This window comes from Trachurus japonicus, chromosome 8, assembly GCF_045865225.1.
Source record: "Trachurus japonicus isolate A0001 chromosome 8, Traja_1.0".
In the NCBI taxonomy this organism is placed as follows: domain Eukaryota; kingdom Metazoa; phylum Chordata; class Actinopteri; order Carangiformes; family Carangidae; genus Trachurus; species Trachurus japonicus.
Window position 1 is genome coordinate 20960020 of NC_140914.1, and position 19733 is coordinate 20979752.

Here is a 19733-nt window from a genome sequence, read left to right on the forward strand (position 1 = left end):
TTTCTTCTTCCAGTTCTGTTTCCTCAGGTTTATATCCTCAACAAAGACGCATAATAACATGGAGTCATGTGGATAGGCCGACTAAATATTCATATGAAAGGTTCCGGTTAGAGACCACCACATAGGTGAGGCTTACAGTATTTATGAGGTAAAACCATGTTGAGCTGTTTTACAAGGAAGACAAAGAGGAAGTGTTCAGCACCCTGGAGAGCACCTCTCATAAACATGTCCCACTCCCTCCACCTGCATTCAAGGGGAAAAAAACATACATTGTAAAGACATGTAAAGAAGAGAGAAAAGAAGAGATCTTCACTTAAGTGTTTTTTATTGAGTCATCAGTCAGGATGCCTATCCTATGAGCTTTTCCAGACGCATACAGCGACAAGCTAAAAGTTCCCTTCTCTGATAAAGAGCCGCAGAGCCCGGGATGACTCACCAGCCGCCAGACCGCCGCTGGTTATCACAGCAGCACAGACGGACGGACGTACGGACGGAAACCTCGGCGTCCCAACCCCCTCCCAAGATAAACAAAACCAAACGGTACAGAACAGAAGCTCTGCTTCAGATGACACTGAACAGGTGACTGTCAAACACAACACAAGTAGTCAGCAGTTTTTAATAGTTTAACAGAACACTGGAGATGAACGGACAACACGCACTTCCTCTCGTAATGTCTGCGTAGAAAAATAACATCTGTTACACCGATTCCTCTGCTCTCTCTATCTCGATAAAACTGGGGCTTCACTGAAGCAGCTGTACTGTGCAAGGTAAACAAGGTCACTTGAAAACTCATATGGTGGCCAACTAGTATTGAAGTACATAAAAAGGTCACATAAAACAAGATAAACTTAGACAGACTGGGGCGGGTGGGTGAGGTGGGGGGGTTACTGTCCTCTGAAAAGGCATTCATCTGCACATTTCTGGAAGCTACTGTCCCGGACAAACCATTCATCTTTTCGGCTAAGTGAAGGCAGCTTAGATTCTCTTGCTAAAATAAACACTTAAACATACAGTGTAGTGTGTACCATTATTTTTTTTGGTTGGTGGATTTTGAAAAGTTGAAATGCACCTTAAGAAATGAAATGAAAACAACCAATCAGTGAGACAGACAGAGCACACGCATACCGTACACATAAACACACACACATAAAAGTGACAATACTGCATTTAAACTGATACACAGGAGGTATAACATGAGTTCGAACCAGGTTTGCAGTTTCAAAGTCTGGCATTAAAAAGAAAACTTTGACACTTATTTGCCGTTGTGTGGAAACATCAGTGACACCGTCTCTGTTCAAAGGTAAGAAAATCTGCCCCTCTGCGTCTCTTCAGATCAATAATTATAATTTTAATTAAAAAATATTTCATCCAGATTCTCTTCACCTTGTTAAATCAACTTTAGTTCAGTAAAATTTGGAGCTAAAAAGCAAAACTGAATTGTTTTCTAAATTTTTATTGAAAAAACAACTGGGATGATTAGATAATAATCAATACCTAGAGGATTTCCATCAATTGAACAATTGCTTAATGTACTACTCACTGCAGCTCTGAGTTATTTCTGAAGATTTGATCATTGTCACATCATTTAACTCAACTCACAGTGCGCTAACTTGCTTGTTCTGAAGTTTTTGACCATAACACAAATCCTCTTCTGCCCAGCTTTAGTGAAACGGGGCAGCTTTTGATTTGAGATAATCTACTTTTTCACAGGAATCCTGAACACATCCACACTATCTATCTGTGCAGCCTGGTCACTGCAGCTGTCTAGGCACTTCCTTTGATCAGAGTGGCTTTTTTTTGTTTAGTTTTTTGCAACAATGGACACCAAAGACAACTTCCAACAGCTACTTCAGGTAACAGACAAAACAAAACATAAAAAATATTACATGTTCAAAAAATGATATGTCACAGTAAACAACTAAAAACAAATAAAGACTTAAAACCTAAGAATCCTACTTACTCTCTTTCCTTTTTTCTTCCTAACCCAAGTTACAGCCCGAGTTATTAACTGATGTGTCTGTGCAACAGGGAGTCATGGTGCGGGTATGTGTCTTAGAGTCTAGTGTGTGAAATGAAGACGTGATGTGAACTTGTCCATGAGTCTTTAACTTCTGCTCCTCGTGACCTCTGTGTAACATCACAGTCTTACAGTAAAGTGCACTTCATCTGACTGCTCCATATGCTTACATAGTAATGCTTCAAAATAAGCACAATAATACGATTCAGAGGTTCCACAGCGAAGGAGCCTGTTGTTACGTTCTGACAGCTGCTTTCTGATTCTCTCAAAGCGGAGGAAAACTGAAAACTGTGCGCAGGGTTCTTTACCAGACTCCCACCCACATCGACCCCTGACTGAAAACCTGTGAGCACGACTGGCATCCAAAGAACCATTGAGCAAACAATGGCACGTCAAGTCTTTCCACTTGCAGTCTTCCATGTGCAAATTTTCCAGCAGTCATATCCTCGTCCTTTGAGTCTGTGTTACCGCTTCACTAAGAATATCTCAACCCCCTCAGTGCAGGAAGTCGCCTTGTTGCTGTTTATGTGCCCTTGAGCTCTGAGTCGACCTTGGGGGACAATATCCAGTTCACACAGGATCTCCTGGAGCTCTCCAGTGCAGGTCCAACTCTCTCGCAGTCTTCCTGTGGGTGTGTTAAAGTGTAGTGAGTCCCTCCTCTCTCTCTGGGCTACCTGATCCGCCCGTCACTTTTGACTGGGCCCAGTTCTGACTTGGGGTCCGGGGACAGAGAGCTCCAGGAGGTTTTGGAGCAAGGTCCCAGTGCCGGGCAGGATGAAGTCTGTGTAGTGCACAGGTCACCTGTAACCCAGAAGGTCCTCACGCTGCTGTCCACCCACGCCTCCAGGGCCTGACCCACCAGCTGGGAGTTGCGCTGCGCCTCCTGCATGGCGGGATCCTGGGGAGGCAGCTTCAGCATGGAGCTCAGCTGCTGGAAACTCTGCTCCAGGTACAGGTTCCCTGGAGGACCGGCATGGAGCCAGCTGTCCTCCTCTGAAGACAATGAAAAGGGGGAAAGGGGGCTTTTAAAAGATCCAACAAAACTCAACATGTTTTAACTTCAAGGGGAAGTCTTGTATGTTTTTTTTCCTTTATTGTCAATAATCCAGTGAAAGAACAAGAACATTCAATAAACTGATCCTACTGATCCACAGCCTGATATACTGCAGGTGCTACTCTGCACAGAGCTCCACAAATTCAAAACAGTGTAAAACCAAACCAATCCCATAAATATGGATATTGATCTGATCCCACATATTCATTCCTGGTGTGGCCAAGAGATGTACCATTTACTAAAATAGCGTGCAAATTAGCTTTTACCGTCAGGCAGCCGGTTCAGAGTACCCCTGGCCAAAAAAAAGACTTACAAGAACTCTTTTATCCCCACTGCAGTGCGCATTTTAAACGAAAAAAAATAAATACCTGCTTTTAGGGCAAGATGCACCTGCTGTTGCAGTTTTTATGTGAGCTTCAATTTTATAGCTTTTATGTGAGTTTTTTTTTTTTTACATTGGTGTTTGTATACCAATGACAATTTCCTGTCCTTGTGATAGATAATAAAGCCTTTTGAATGTGAATTTGAATTTGAATTGAATTAAATAAAATAAATCAGTAGATTTGATCATCAGTAGGATCCAACAGGCTGAGTCTGAGAGCCACAGGCATGATAGGAAAGTTAGAAAGTAACAAGAGGCAGATTGATACACTGTTGGTTTTGGTCTTTTAAAGAGATTTTTACAAACTATGTCGAATATCACGAACCTTCTCCTTTCAACTGACACAACTAAAACTCCATGTCTCACCTTTGCGCAGTGGCTCCTTATCTTTGAAGGTTAGTGGCATGACAAGGAAGCGAACTTCTGCCACGCGCTCCCATTGCTTTAACACGCGCACTACCCAGGTCCCCGGACGCAGGGGACGCTGCAGCGGCGGTTTGTACTGGGTGTATTCTGCGTCTACGTCCACTGTGATGTCATACGATGCTGCCACAACCAGAGCGGGGTCGAGCCACACGATGGTGGCAGTGAGGTTGGGACCGCGGGCCCACTTCTGGACCGCCAGGGGTTCGTCCAGAGGCCCGACCACCCCACCAAAGTTACGGAAGATTCTCTCCTTAGGATCCCACTCTGTGCCGATCTGTCAGGGAGAGAGATTCAGTCTGTGGAGTCTGCAGAGAGCTATCTGAGGACAAGGTAAATGAATATGTTGGCACTTTCTGCACTAGCCTTCCCCCTTAATATTAACATATCTTTTTTCAACTGATTAAACTTCAAAGTTCGGTTGTGGTCAGATCAAACCCTGATAATACCACCCCAATTTCATATATCAGGGAGAGAATCTTTCTACACAGCAGTTTTCTTGGGGCAAATTCATCTTTTCAGTTGCAGGATAGAAACTTTAACGACATAATAAAGAATAAGCTTCTATCATAAGTCACACGCCCCGGGAACAATGATGAGTGTAAAGTTAAAGCCGCTACCTCGGAGGGCACTTACCTCCATATTCTTGAGCCTCTCGAACTCTTTCAGATTCGTCTCAAGGACGAAGGAGGCCTGGGGCACTGCCCACATCTCCACTGTCTCCTTGACCTTTGACCCCACAGCCTGGACCTCCTGACGCACCAGGTACCCTTGGAAACGGTCGTCATAAAAGTACACGTGTACTGATAGAGGGAAGCCCGCTGGTTCAAACCTGAAGTGAGGAAAAAATAAAATCATACATAACATATTCTTAAATCACATCTGGCATCGATTACTGCAACTCTGTCCTCTGGTCTGTGTGTGTTGTGCAATATCGATTCTCTCTTTTTGATTTCAAATCCCACCTCAAAACACACTTTAAACATAATGGCTCTGTTTAATTCCAACATGAGCATTTAACTGAATTTATTTTTATACAAACCATTTATTCTGCCTATTTTTGTACTTTTATTTTGTACTTTATACAACAGTGAAAGGTACTGTTGAGGATTTATCCTGAAAGAACGTGGTATGTGGTATTTGTAAGAATTGATAAGTTTATATAAGTTAAAATATAAGTTAAGATTATTATTCATAAAAACAGTTAATATGTTAAATATGTAGTTAAAAAGAGGACTGCATTTGATTTGATTTGATTTAGAGTTACATTAAAAACAAACTTCAATACCCAGGATGAAGCTAATAGGATAGGATCTAGAAGCTAAAGGTGAACGTGATGTGATGACGTCAGTTGTTGTTGTAGGCAGCCATGTTGTACCTCTTGTTTAGTTTGCACAACTGTATGTTTTTTTTTTTACCTTTTTATTCGCTTAAGGGCGTCTGATTCAAATCAACATCTAAGATATAAGATGTATATTTATTACTCTACTGATGTTACTATAGTAACAGTAAATGGACAGACTGTCTACCTGCAGGCCTCCATGTTGCTCTTAGTGGTTGCCAGGTTCTTCAGGCCCAGGCGGAAGAAAGACGTGTAAGCAGTGAGAGCCACGTCGCTGAGCGAGCCGATGCCGTCCAGCTGGTCAAACAGGCTCTCCCAGTACGCCTTGATGGCGATGGTGCCCGGAGCGTACTGGCCGTACAGGTGAGTGTCCAGGATGTCGATGGCCTCCTGGTTCACTGTCGACTCAAATTTACGGGCAAAGAACGTGGGCCGCGTCAGTTGCTGTGGACGAGAAAAGGAGAACAGAGAAATGAGCCTGAAGCACACCGAGGCAAACTGGTAGTAAAATAAATGTGAGAGGGGTGAGACTTCCATGCTGATGAGTTCAGACTCACTCACCTGAATACGGATGAGGTCTTGTGGTTTGAAATCATTGGGTGAGCAGCCGCACCAGTCGACGATGTGCTTGTACTGGCATTTACAGCCCAGTTTACGATTCCAGTTGGTGACGCGCAGGTTATTGTCCACCAGGGAGTCACACATATGACTGTTCCCCAGCACTGTGTGGAAGAAAGACTGGGGAGAGAGCGGAGGGGGGAATAATACAATATTTATGCATATCTTTAACAGTTTACCGTAACTTCAGCCCTTTGTTTTATCGCATGGTGCCGCATAAACAGTTTCTAACCCACTCTAAATTATAAAAGGTCACGCCTGTGTGGCTGCAAACAGCGGCGAACAAACCGCTGTTCCTCCTCCTGAGACATTAAACCGCACAGTCAGATAAACTCTAGTGAACTCTCCTCTCGTCTGGCACCTCTGCAGCAGCACACTGCGCCCGAAAAGCTTAAAGTATTACATTATCTCCGCTGCCGGGCTCCTCTGACTTGGCAGGGGAGGACGAGCCGGAGACAGACTTGTATATCAAACTGTCCGTCTCAACTACGGCAGATAAACAGACCACCTCAGGCTTTTCTTACCTCGGCGGGGAGCAGAGCGTAGGAATAGAACTGCTTCAGTCCCGTCACCAGGTCGTCCTGGGAGTTGATGACGTACTCCACGAAGCGGCGGGTGAGCGCGAACCAATCGGAGCCGCCCGAGACCTCCAGGCCTTCTGGGATGCTGCGTTCCCCGAGGCGCCACATGTGGTTGTCGCACTCATGGAAGAGGCGGTCAAGGCCTTGCTTCTTGATGAACCTTGAACACAGGAGCACAATTCAATCATCAAATGATGTTTGAAGGAGTGAACGAGCCGATCAAAACAAGTGATCAAACAAACCGTTTTCTGAGCTGCCACACTGTGTTTAACAATGACAGATGAAAAGATCTGTTTATTTCATGTGTGTCTGCACAGATATGAAAAACATGGTGTTTTAAAATGTTTTGTTAATTGGTTCCATTAGTTGATGCCAACTAGCTGAAATGTCTCTACGCCATGCAGGGCGAGTCTTTGTTTGAGCGTTATTTTCTACAAAATTCTGTCAAAAAATAATCAGAACCATCTCTTTGATTTCTTAGGCAAAAAAACACTTCAAATGGTTCAGATAAATGTGAAGAGGTGTCACATTTAATGAAGCCAAATGCCAACTAGATACGTGTTTTGAGCACGTTGTGTATGTCTAAGCTCCCATCCTCACCGGGCGTTCTCTCTCCCGTGCGACTTGAGGAAGTTCTTGTCTCTGTGTTGTGACAGGAAAGTCACCAGTTCATCGTTGGTCCTGCAGGAGAGAAGTCAAGGTGAGAATTGAAAAGACATCATGTCAGGTCTGCAGGGCGGTTTGGAAAATAACAGGCTGGATTGGCTGCGCTGGTGGCTGATAATATCCACAAGCATAAAATTAGATACTCTTGTGTGTGTCCAAGCAATCTAAGCTATCACCCCTCGGGACGGTTCAGGAAGACAAGCGGCTGCTCTGATCGGGGTTCAGAGCTGCGCCCAGAAATCAGGCCAAAACTGATCAGCAAGAACAAAGACTGTCTGCTGCCAGCTCTGTGATTCAGTGACCAAAGCAATCGATTTAATGCTGCTGCCAGAGTACTCTTTTCATGTGGCAAAGGCTTTGGCTGCTAGTATAGTATAATGTTGCTGTAAAAGACACAGGACAGGAAAGAGGAACGAGTTTAAGTTCACCACTAAAGGATTGAACCATGAATGTGACAGAGACAAAATAATCAACACAAACTGAGGGGGAAGAAATGTGCAAGTTCTTTGGTATTTTGCACCAAGCCAAACTTGATCACATACTGTCATCCAGTGGTCCTCAGAAAACGTGTAGGTGTTTGATATTTGATAGTTCTGCAGTGTGTTGTGGAAAATAACCCGGTATTTTAATGAGCTGCACATCAGTGTTGTGGTTTGGGGAGCGATGACTCTTTATAGGAGAGGTGAGGTTTGGAGAGAGAGAGAGGGGGGTGGGAGCAACTGACCTCACTTTACATAAAACTGTATCATACAGATGCAGGACCTTGCTTTACTAAGGTTTTAAATACACAGACACTCTCTCACCCCCTCTCTCTTGTCTCTTTCTCTCTCACAAACATACACACACACACACACACTAAACATCTTATTCACTTACGTAACCCTCCACCTACATGCTTAACCAGCCGCTTAATGTACAGTACAGCTTTGCTAATGAATATTCACAAACTCAACCAGGAGACATTGTGAACTCAAGCTATTACTAGACTCTATACACAAACCTATATTGTTGGATGAGTCGTTCGATATAAACATGATTTGGTTGTCAGGTCAGAGGGCAGCTGGCTTCCTTTGGCAGAGCCCTGACTTAGTTTGGCAGTGATGACAGTATCTTAATCTTAATTATTCTTCTCCACCCCCCATCAAGAAATGCCAGCTTCAATCTGGCCTCCTCAGAGATGTCACATTAGTCTACAGAAGGTGCTTACAGCTGACAGCCACCGTGATTTCACATTTGTTCGCTGTTTACTTAAATCAGAGTGGAGAAGAGCAGCGATGACAGCGAAGGGCACAGAATATTTACAGAGTCTTGGTGTTTTTAATAACACGACAACTACAAGTCTCTGATTCCTGCCACCACTGCTGCACCTGACTGACCTGGTGGGGAAGTCTGTGGCGCTGAGGTTGATAAAAAAATCCCATTTCCAGTCCAGCATTGAGAGCAGGTCCTGCATGCTGCGGAGGTAGGCCTTCAGGAGGCTGGCGCCGCCCCAGATGGTGACCATCCTCCAGGGCGTGGCACGCACATTGGGGAACTGCTGGGCGAGCTGCAGAACTTCTCGATGCATGTAGCCGGATCGCTGGAGGATTTCAAAGCAAAAAAAGGTCAGACGGGTTAAATGAGTTGTGTTTCTGCATCGCAAATGTAATCTAGTTTTAGCTGTGGTGCAGTTCCCGCAGATCCCCAGCTGCTACTGTGCCAAGACAACCACAAAAAGCTGGCTCCTGTTGAAAGAGAATTTGATCTGAGAGGAACAACGGCCACATGGTGCTTCGTACTGTGGGTCATCATGATGATGGTGAGATGAGATCAAAAATAGCTGTTTTTCGCTTGTTGCAAGTTGACTAATTTTACATTTCCTTTGAATGGCTTTAGGTGACATCGAGACAGAAATAAATGAAAAGAGCAGTTTGGGGAAAAACTGGAAAGACGGGATAGAGGATGAGATGGAGGAGCCAAACAACTGTCAAACCTTATGCACCGATAAGATATTAAAAACTGGAATGAACATTTGTGACCTTTGTCTAAAGGTTGCAGAAAAAAAACAAAATCTGTTGGTATCCTACAAAAGCCTTTTTTTCCCAAAAAAATTTGCTTCTGCAGCCAATTCATATCAATCATCAACTAATCAGCAGGCATGCTCCAAATAAACACTGTGACTGCTAATAAAGGTTCTGAAGCTAAATGAGCAGCTTGAGAGAAAAAGACACTTGGAGAATATGGCTGCAAACAATGTGCAGGCACTGTGGGGGCAGAGCGGACCAGAAGGCCAAGGTTGCCATGGAAACATGATGTAATTATGTCAAGAGCATGATTTTTGAGCACTCACAGGAAGTTTTGTGTCAGTATGTGTGGTTTGTTTGTTTGCTTGCTTGTTTGTCCCCTCTCCCGCCAATTCTGATCTGTTCAGACAGATGAACACTTACGCAAATCAAAAAGTCAACAAGTTCAGTTTGGCTCCATTTAAAGGACATCTGTGTCGATTTTGGCACGACAGGCCAAACTTTGATTTTACAGCACCAACGCACGGACGCATCCAAGACAAAATGGGATGTCTTTCAGCGCCCCCTAGAGGTCAAAGGGCATCAGGTTTCTTGCGCTACCTTCTGACTGGGGCCCAAAGCTTAGTTTTCATACATGGCTGTGCTGTCATTTGTGATGTCAAAAATCCATGTTATAACTTTTGAGGTTTGGTCTGAAGATCTTTTGGCATCCCTATTTTAGTGACAGAGAGACAGACATGAATTTCCATCACAGCGTTTGTTGAACTCTCCTCAAACTTGGATCTGTTGGTGACGCCAGAGCAACTGAGTCACAGACCTGATACTTGATCTGATTACTGATACAGGAGACTCCCCAAACAAACAGCGTGCCAAATTTCACATTACATAAATTTCTAGGGGTTTGCCAGACTTCCACAGAAAAAGAAGAAAAGGTAGAAACAGAATGGGTATCTATCTACACAACAGTGGTGTGTGTATTTGGAAAAGCACGGGTAATGAGATGAATCCAAATATTATTCATATCTGAATATTCTCACTATTATTCGAACAATAAAGGAAAGCCTGTTTTTATGTTATGCCGTCCTCCATCTGAGACAATTCCGCAGCCTTGTGTCACCCAGAGACGCATTATAGTAGCTTCACATTATTGAAGTTAATCTCTTGGTGCGTTGTGTTTTGGTATCAGCTCTCTTGGTGCCATGTCTTGTCTGTCGCTGTCTCATACCGGTGGAGGAGGCATTAATTAATAGTTAATTTAATAGCACTGAAATGCTCACATCTGGCAGGAAATACATTTTACACATTTTAATAAAGCTCAGACATCGTAACCTGTTGTTTTTAAAAATACTAAAACAGATGAAAGGCACAGGATGAGAAGGTAGAAAATATCTGTCTTCATTATTTATCTGGTAATAGTATATCAATTTGAAGCTTTGAGGAACAGAATTTAATTTGCATAGCTTCCTATAATCTAATGTTCCTATTAAAGTTGATTACGTCCGTTCTCATCTGAAAACAACTATTGCAATAAAAGCAACAGAACAAAAAAAACATCGGGTGGAAAACATACCTACTTACTTGTTTAAATCTGAGTACAGATAAAGGTACAGATAAAATTTTTGAGTCAAATGGATACAGATACTGGCATCTCTACACACCCCTACTACACATCTTTGCTACTTGCCTCCAATTAAGTGTCATTTGTCCACTGCTGTTAAGTGAGGCACAAAACAGTGTGCTACATACTGACTGTATTAAAAATAAATCAAGAGTAGATGGCACAAGGACTACAGGTTGGGTGAGTGAGTTCAGAAAGGAGGGCAGCAGCATCAAAAAACGGCAGAGTGCCAATCCTAAAATCCTCACATGTAGACGGCAAGAAAAAAAGAAGAAGTGTTTGGGTGGTGGAGGAGTGCAGAGGAGCTGGTAGACTGATTCCAGTACAAGCTGACCTGTTTTACAGCCCCATCTCTCAAAAAGGCTTTTCGAGACAGAGTCTGTGGTGTGTGACTATTCTACCGACTTCTTATTCATCACCGCCTTCGGCGAGCTTCACCTCGGTCCCTTGGCAGCAGAACAGGGCAACTCCCCAGGATTCGTTAACCTTTCCGGCTACACAGGTGCACTGACAAGAGACACCTGTTCCTGTGCCGTCTGTGCTCCGTGCACCTGAGCTCTGTGCCTCAGTGTCAACGGCCATACATTTGTCTTTTGCTCTCCAGCTGCACACGATGGCAGACGTTTCCTCCGCTAAATCCCAAAGCCCTAAGAATAACCACACTTTACTCTATCCAGGCTAATCCCCTTTACCACACTGTGAGACCCGCAGGGTAAATTTAACTTTCATAATGCAAAGGAGACCTAACCGGTAAAAGCATTTGTGAGTGCAGTGTAGCCAGCGCCGGGCAGGAAGCCAAATTCACCGTTCAGTGTTCGGCAGGAGCATGAATAAATGATAAACTGTATGCCAGTATCAGTAGGACTGCACATTGCGGACAGTGTATAGTAGTAAAATGCTGTGATTACCTTGTCCACATGGATGTAGTAGTAGTGGTCACGGTGGTATATGGCTTTGATGAGGCGTCTGAGCTGCCGTACAGCGCGGCCGTGGACCATCAGAACAAAAGCCACCCTGACATGGTTCTCCACTTTGGAAAGGCTGTTGTCCAGCTCACCAGCGGCCTGAACTGGATTTGATACACCTGGCAACAGAGGACAGAGAAACAGAGGATTCAGCAGCAGGGCCTGGAGAGTTTCAAGTAATAATAGCAGCTCAAACAGTGGGTGTTGAAAAAGACATTGTTAAAAGGGGTAAAAATAGATTCAATAGATTACATAAGAGGTGCAGGTCTGATGTGTACAAGATTTTTTTTTTAAGGGGTAAAAATTCCATCTTCGTTTATTATTTTTTAGTTTTTCCGCTAACAAGCTTCCCACACACAAACACTGCCAACTGTGTTCACTTGAACGCACAACCAAGCCAGAGGCGTGGGCTGTATGTTCTGCTCCAGTGCAATCCCAACACTATACTACAGTTGTGTGCTCGAGCTACACACAAGCTTGCTGGATATAAAATGAGGGATATGTGCAGTTCCAGTTTTATGACACCTAACTTACTGGGTGTGCGAGAGAAGTGGTGGGAGAAATATGACGACATGATTGTTTTGTGTTAATCACAATGATTCAGACATTTCTGGTTTCAGTATTTTACAAGAAGAAAATCCCACTGACTGAGTAATTAAGATGTCTAATCTTATTCTGGGACAGATTTAAAAAGAAAAGAAACATCACACACATTTTATTGTGTCGCAGCAATCACTTAATGTACGCATCCTTCCCTTTGATGATAAATGCAAACAGGACTTTAGGGACAAACTTCCAGAAGGACAGAGACTTAAAGTGTTCAATAAGACTGGATGTTTGTGTTCACACCTGAAGAAATCCATGATTTGAATCAAAATAGCAGCGTGTTTTGCCTGTCAGTGACGTCACATCCCATTTGTGCATGCGTCAGCGCTGCGGTCGCATGCCAGAAGCGGTTAAAAAATTATGTTTTTGCACGAGATGAAGGATTTTAGTCATCAGACATCTGGAACTTATGTTGTAAGAAAACAAGCTGAGTAAATGTCAGCAGCAGCTTGGCTCACAGCCGCTCTGACGTGTCTTGTGTTTGCCAAACAGCGTCAGAGGAAAACTCATTTTTAACCTGAAGCTGCTTGATTCGCTTTTTTGTTTTCATGGTGTGATCACTTACTCCCCCCCTCCACCTCTCTGAAACAAACTGACTAGGTTTAATTATTTGTTTGGTTTATAAAAAGTCAGAGGAATGCCTGACGCCCTCACCCAAACACCACAACCATGTCTTTTGTTTTGTTTTGTTTGCCCAAAACTGCACAATACTCTGGGTCTGGGCTCTAGACTGCCACTGAATGGCGGCATTTTGACCCTAAAATTTGAGACAGTGCAAGTAAACTTTTCATCTACTTGCACATGTGCAACCAGTAAATTGGCTGTTTTTTTTTTAACACTGGTGAAACATGGAAGGGCCAACTCAAAGAATCTGCCATTACAGGTGTCAGGCCAATGTGTGTGAGGATCATGAACGAAAAGAAAATGTAAGTATTTGCTTTGATTTACGTCAATTTACAGTGTGTGCTAAAAATTTTCTGCTTGCGCCCCTAAACTTTTAAGTTATGGGGCCACTGTGCTCCTTAAATAAAGTTAGTCTGGAGCTCTAACTTTCCTGTTTATTTGCTGTGTTGAGAAATGTAGCATTAACTGAAGATGTATCAGTGAAAATCCATAGATCCATCTCATCTCTATCCCAACTGACGCAGGTCAGGGGCAGCGCCTGGACAGGTTGTCAGTCTGTCACAATACCAACATATAGAGAAGAACAACACCTACACACACTCACATTTACACCTGTGGGTAATTTAGAGTCTCCGATCTGCCACACACACACACAGGCAGAGGGAGATCATGCAAACTCCACACAAAAAGACCCCAGGCCCAGGTATTGAACCCAGAAGAGAGACAGAGTTGTCTCTCTTCAGCATCACCATATCAACTGTGCAAAATGTAAAGGCTTCTCACCGAGCTGGGGGCAGAACTGAGGGAGAGCGTCTGGCATGAGCTGACCGGCCTGATGCTGGCACACGATGTTGGCGATCTCCTGCCGACACTGCTGCGACCCGGCGCGGTGGAGGGCAGACAGAGCGTCCTTGCCCATGATATCGCATTTAGGCACAAAGTCACTGCTGGGGGCTTGGTGTGCGCCGTCCACGCTGCCCGGCTCCCCCGGTATGGCGGCGGCGGCAGGTAGCCTGGCCGTCCCGTCCGCGCCTCCTCGGGTCTCGCTGAAGTTGCGGCTGCTGGACAAGTCGTGGGGGAGGAGGACGCCGTCCATTCCCGCCCCGGTCATCACGCGCTCCTGGGGAGACTTCAACCTGATGCCGGGCTTTCCTCCTCGCCGGCTGGTTCCTCTCCTCAGCGCGCTGGCCGCCGTGCCCCCCGTTCTCTCCAACCTGGTGCTCCATCTGCCCCGGTTCTTCCCTGACAAAGAGTTTTGTTTCTCCCAAAGTGCTGCGTCCCTCTTGGGGTCCTGACTGTTGTGATCTGGCAGCTTAGACCGTCGTGTTTTCCTCTGAGGAGAGAGAGCAGAGAAGAAGAAAGCAGGACAGAGGCAGAGACAGACAGAGAGAGACAGAGAGAGAGAGACATAGAGTAAAAAACTGTGATTTAAATCCAGACTTGTTTCCACTCATTCAGTAAAGAACGTTTTGGACAAACACTGAGAAGAGGCATTGATTCACAATCCAAGAATGACATAAGGTAAACAAAGACCTCCACTGAGACAACAGCAGAAAGAGCCCAGAGGGAAGGATGTGTTTACTTGGTTTTGTTTTTTTCCCCCTCTTTTCTCTGATCTGGGCTATTTTTAGCTAAGCCTCTGCCTTTTTGTGAAGCTAATCTGCAAAAAGCACCATTCTGGGTAGTCACACACTCAAAAGACACATAATGAGCCCAGTGAATCACCGTAGAAACCTCAACAAACCCCCTGTCTGCAGCCTTTGGCTAAAACTGCGAGAAAATTGCATCCATGTGCACACGCAGGTCACATGTTCACGAACACTGGATACACACCTCAGACATTGATGAGGTGGCGCAGGAAGTCTGTATCAAACAACTACTCATGAGCCGGGGATGTGTTTGTACTCTATGTCCATGCAATAAACATATACACAGAGGGCAACAGCATCAAAAAGTTAATCCTACAGCAGGTTTCTTATGAACATTTAACTATCTAGTCATTTTAATTGATTTGGAGAATAAGTGATGAGATGTTATATTATATTTTCTTCATCTTTCAGACAAACAGACAGGAGAATATCTAAATGTTAGTGGTTCCAGGGGACAGACAACTGTGTGTGGGCTCTCGGCCAAAACTCTACTGTGCTCAATAAATTCCCATCATTACTTAATATAGTCATGCCTTTGTGATTTGTGTGTGACATTTGCATCTTGATATCATCCTCTGAGACTTCATAGACTCCCTAAAATGTCAAGACATGATCCTCTTACATCGGCGGCTTGGAAGTAATAAAATCGATCCAAGTGCCTCATTGTGAGAATATTTGGGTGCAGCATGTTGTTGATGTTAGTATCTGTCACACCACACCATGTCCAGGGAGGAAAGACATTACGTAAAGGAAAGGGAAACTTTAAGAGATGTGCTGAGCCGAGTGTTTCTTCAACAGAAAACTTATATGAGCACAAATAAAAGCAAGAAAGTTTTTCATAAAATAGATATCACCCTGATTGTGCTCATCTAAAGTGTATTATAAATAAAGTAGTGTAAAAACACTGATCCAATTCAGATACAATGGCCGACACACCACCAATCATCATGAGTGACTTCCAGCATCATGTCCCAAATACACAGTTTGGTTTCAAAGCAAGAGTACGGACAGCATCAGTCTTGGTGGAGCACAAATCACACCGTCAAAAACGGAAGGCAGGCTTTGGAGAAAGAGAAAGAAAGAAAAAAAAAACTGGTCTTAGGCTGTTTTTAAAATCTTCTAGCCAAACAGCGTCATTGCTTTGGCACAGCAGATTACTGAATCCCACAAAAAGCCCTTCAAAATATGCACTTGGAGAGGAGAAGGAAGAGAGAACAGTGAGTGGGTTGAGAGCTTTCTGCCTCTGTCAGACGATACGGCCGAGCACAGGCTCGCTCGCTCGCCTTGCGCCGCTGGCACGTCGACAGCCCAGAGACGGTGGGAACAGAGGAGGGACTGGAGCTGCGTGGTCGGGACGAGGAGCCAGATAATACACTGCCAGTGAACCAGCTGCCAACCAATACAGCGCAGTCAGCTACTGATTGCCAACTGCACTCTCAAACAGATTACAGTAAGAGGCATTGTGGACCCTAGTTACATACCAGTCATTGCAGCGCGAGCGTCTCTCTGGAAGACTTATGCGTCTAAGAAACCTGTTTGTTGTCAGACTTCTGCACGACCCTGACTTCTACAATGTCACCTGCATTCCTTCAATCAATGTAAAGGATTAAGAAAAAGCAGATACACACAGTTAGATTTGTGCTGCAGAAACTCAACTTCTCATTTGCGTGATGTAGTTTTACATGTTCACTCCAGACCAAAACAAAAATCTTTTAAAAGTCCAAGTAAAACTACACCAGGAAGCGAGAGGAGGAAGTCCTCTCCTTTCAATGGCAAATTACTGCAGTGCTTGTGAATGAGTTTTTCCCATTTATTGACTTTATCTGATTTCTAAGAATAAGTCCCATTTTATGCACATGCAAACAACCTTAATTGGAAATGGGCAGTTTAACAGCAAAGCTAGAAAACAACAGTTTGACGCAGTGTCTTCCCAATGAATCTATCTAGCAGCAGAAGATCAGGGTCAATTTGATTCAATGCCACATCTATTGTTCTCTGTTTTTGTCCTGACGCCAATTGGATATTTTCAAAATTCACACGTTTTTCAAAAGTGGCACATTTTCTTGCTGGTGGTGGCCTTCTTGCTCAGGCTCATAGCTGCAAAAATTGATATAAACACTTTCTTTTTTTGAGAAGAACATGTCGTCTAAGCCTTTTTCAGCCGACACTGATAAGTCCACTTACTCGCCTTTAGTGAATGTTCTGGCACAGAAGACGAGCATACAGCAGGGGCTAACGTTTTTTCCCCTTATCGCCCGTTTTCACAACTTTTAATTAACGCCATCATGTCAAAAATGTATTGATTCAAAGGCGAGCTAGGCGGCCTCTTTAGTTTCCAATTAAAGTCGAGTGAAACTATATCAGCGTTGCCATCTGCTGAAGCGAGAAGCAGCAGCAGCACGCACTCAGCAAGCAGGGGGATGATACACTGACAGAGTCTCGCTCCTCTGTCCTCGCAGTCCTCACACTCATCTGTACAAGGGCCATAATATAACTCGTGTGGCCGTGTCCACACATGCACAGCAAGGCACCGATTAGAGCGGTTTCCAAGTTAGTGTGGACACCGCAGAGCACGGAGGAATCCAGCCATGGCCCGCTCATGTTGCCTAGTACGCTGGCGAGCCTCCCTGGCTGCTGGATACGCGCTGAGGTGAAGTGATCCTTCCGTATGCATTCTTAGGTCTGAAATTTCATTCTGCACCGGTGGCTCCACAAACATGCAAAGCCCTCGCGTGCTGCCAAAGATGTTGCATGCAAAGCTGACACATGCAGGAGGAAGCTGTATCACATTCCCCAATCTAACGGCAGAGGATTGACTGACACCTGTTTTCAACTTTAAATCATAAACTTGGTTGATAAAGTTAAACGATCTGTGACGTTTTTGAGTTTGGCTCTTGTACATGTTGGGTCCAAAATCCAGTGCTACTGCATTTCCTTTCCCTCACAACTATCATCTGAGACAACAAATCCTGTATGTGGTTGTGTTTTGTGATTTAAACGTGTGCGCCTCTGCTCTGAGGTGAAGTACAGGTAACCACAACCCCTATAGACATCATATTTCTGTTTGCTAAAGCATGTAAAAACCTGCATCTGATGAAGCAGCAGAGAGCCTGGAGGCTTATAAAGCACACAGGTGATAGAAGTCAAAATGGAAATCACTTCTCTGAAAACTGGCAAAGCTGAAAGCTCATGTCACATTTCCCGTTTTTGTCACAAAGTGTGCACAGAGGAAACGAATTACATCATCAAGGCTTCGGTAAATTCACTGAGTAGCAGCGGGCCAAGCATAATATCACTCTAGCCTACAATTTTGGGTTTACTGAGAAAGCTTAAGTAAGTTTTGTCAGTAAACTTGAGCACAGAAGCATGAACCTGTCTTCCCTTCCTTCGGGGGACAGGGTCAAACATTTCCCACTGGAGAGGAGACACTGTAACATCTGCTGCCTGCCTCCTCCTTCTCCCCATCACACAAAGATCTACTATCTATCTATCCATGTCTGAAGGAATATTACACTCCACACTTGTCATATCATGACAGAGAGACAACACTGTTCCCTCTTCAGGTTTCAGCTTGCATTCCTATGGCTTTATCAGTATTCGGGTAGCTCAAGGAAAAAATGACTCCTGCACATACACACACATATATGCACACACACACATATACACACAGCCCTCCTCCACAGGTCACATCTGTTCACAGCTCACCTTACCTCATTTAGAGGGAACAGCCACTGCCTAAAGGTATAGTGCGCTCCAGGTGTGCAAGACAGACTTGGAGATAAAGGGTTCCCACGGGCCAGGGCTTGGCTGAATGTTAAATAAATTATTCCAGTGGTATGGAAGCTGGAGGAAGCAGCTCTCCACTTAAACTTCAGCCTGCATCCCTGGGAAATGCTGCTGCCTCCCTGGCTGGGTCAAAGCTTTGTGAAGGTCATGTAAACAGAATGGAGAGGCTGTGAAAGGCCACCGGTGGATATAAATAAAGTTGAGTGTAAACAAAGAAGCACAACAGATGTTTGATATCCTGGCTGGGACGGACAGCTGTGCGATCAGCGATGGACTGCGTGTTTCAATGAATCACGACTGAGTCACACACACAGACACAAAGTTGCCTCCGACATTTCATTTTCCCCCCTCCTCCTTTTTAGCTGTGTTGTCAGTGTTTTGTTTCCTTACGTTACGTTAGCTCTGGTTTTCATCTCATCTCCGGAACGTTCAATTTAAATGGAACGTTACGGTTACCATAGCTGCGTGTCACTAACTACCGTTAACTACCACACAACAGTTGGACCCATCACAGTGCCGCTAAGTTCATGGTGGTGAACATTTTAGCATCAGTCCTGTGGTCAGTGTCAGACAGACAGACAGACGGGCAGGGCAGGGTTGGTTCGGTTGGACTGAAATGTTTCGGAGCAGCTCTACTCCCCTCCACCACCGACCCTCCTCCTCCTCCTCCAGCTGCTAACGGAGCTAGCAGCAGCAGCTAACGTTACTGTATCATATCAACACACTGAGCCGAGCCGAGCCGAGCTAAGCTAAGCGCTAACGGCACTCACCGGTCACTGTCATGCCGGAAATAACCGTGTCTTACCTCGGCCTCGCCCTCCTCCAGACTTCTCAGGCTCCATACCACCAGCCCTTGGATCAGGAGGATAGTTAACGCGGCGGCAATCGCGAGTTTGTACCGTCGGAGGAGCTTCTGCACCCGCGCGCTGGCCACCATCTTTACGACTCCGGTCGACGGGGAGCGCGTGCACGGCGCATTGTGAGCTGCGCGTGCACGGGGCGTCGCTCGCCATCCTCAGGTTGCTCAAAGTTTTTTAAAAAGTTATGAATAATTTATCTCACATAAGGAATGTGCTTTGATTCAACTATGTGAGACCCCCGATAGTTACCCACCACCCTTTTTTTTTTTTTTTTTATTCATTAATTTTACTTTAGCCTATTTTATTTATTTATTTTTCTTTTGCCCTGTAGCCTATGTGCTTTTGTTATTCTTCCTTGTGGGCCTTCTGTTGTTTTGGTTTTTGAATTTTCCCTCATGGTTTTTATCTTGTATCTTTTATTATGTAGGCTATGTGTAAAAAAAAAAAACTTCCAATAAATATACAATGAACAAAAAAGTTATAAATAATAAAAGTTATTTATAATAGGTATATTTATTTTAGGTTTATTTTATATATTG

The 19733-nt window shown here is 44.4% G+C and overlaps 1 protein-coding gene across 1 annotated transcript; it reads right to left on the reverse strand.

Moving 5' to 3' along the window:
* Window positions 1-1694: 1694 nt before the first annotated feature.
* On the reverse strand, window positions 1695-19324 carry xylt2 (xylosyltransferase II). Its single transcript, XM_085784610.1, has 11 exons — window positions 19140-19324; window positions 13683-14232; window positions 11613-11788; window positions 8460-8662; window positions 7018-7098; window positions 6361-6577; window positions 5780-5956; window positions 5406-5662; window positions 4513-4708; window positions 3820-4153; window positions 1695-3010 (listed from the first exon to the last, which is right to left on the reverse strand). Exons 1-11 carry the CDS (start codon window positions 19269-19271, stop codon window positions 2688-2690), a joined length of 2646 nt encoding a protein of 881 aa, XP_085640736.1. The 5' UTR covers window positions 19272-19324; the 3' UTR covers window positions 1695-2687.
* Window positions 19325-19733: the final 409 nt, after the last annotated feature.

Bases quoted from the DNA above. Each gene is read 5' to 3' on its own strand.
- xylt2 (XM_085784610.1), bottom strand. From the start codon at position 19,271: ATGGTGGCCAGCGCGCGGGTGCAGAAGCTCCTCCGACGGTACAAACTC. The intron at 6,578-7,017 runs GTGAGGATGGGA...CCTGTGTTCAAG, and splicing joins CACGGGAGAGAGAACGCCCG to GTTCATCAAGAAGCAAGGCC. The intron at 4,709-5,405 runs GTAGACAGTCTG...TCCTCACTTCAG, and splicing joins AGCAACATGGAGGCCTGCAG to GTTTGAACCAGCGGGCTTCC.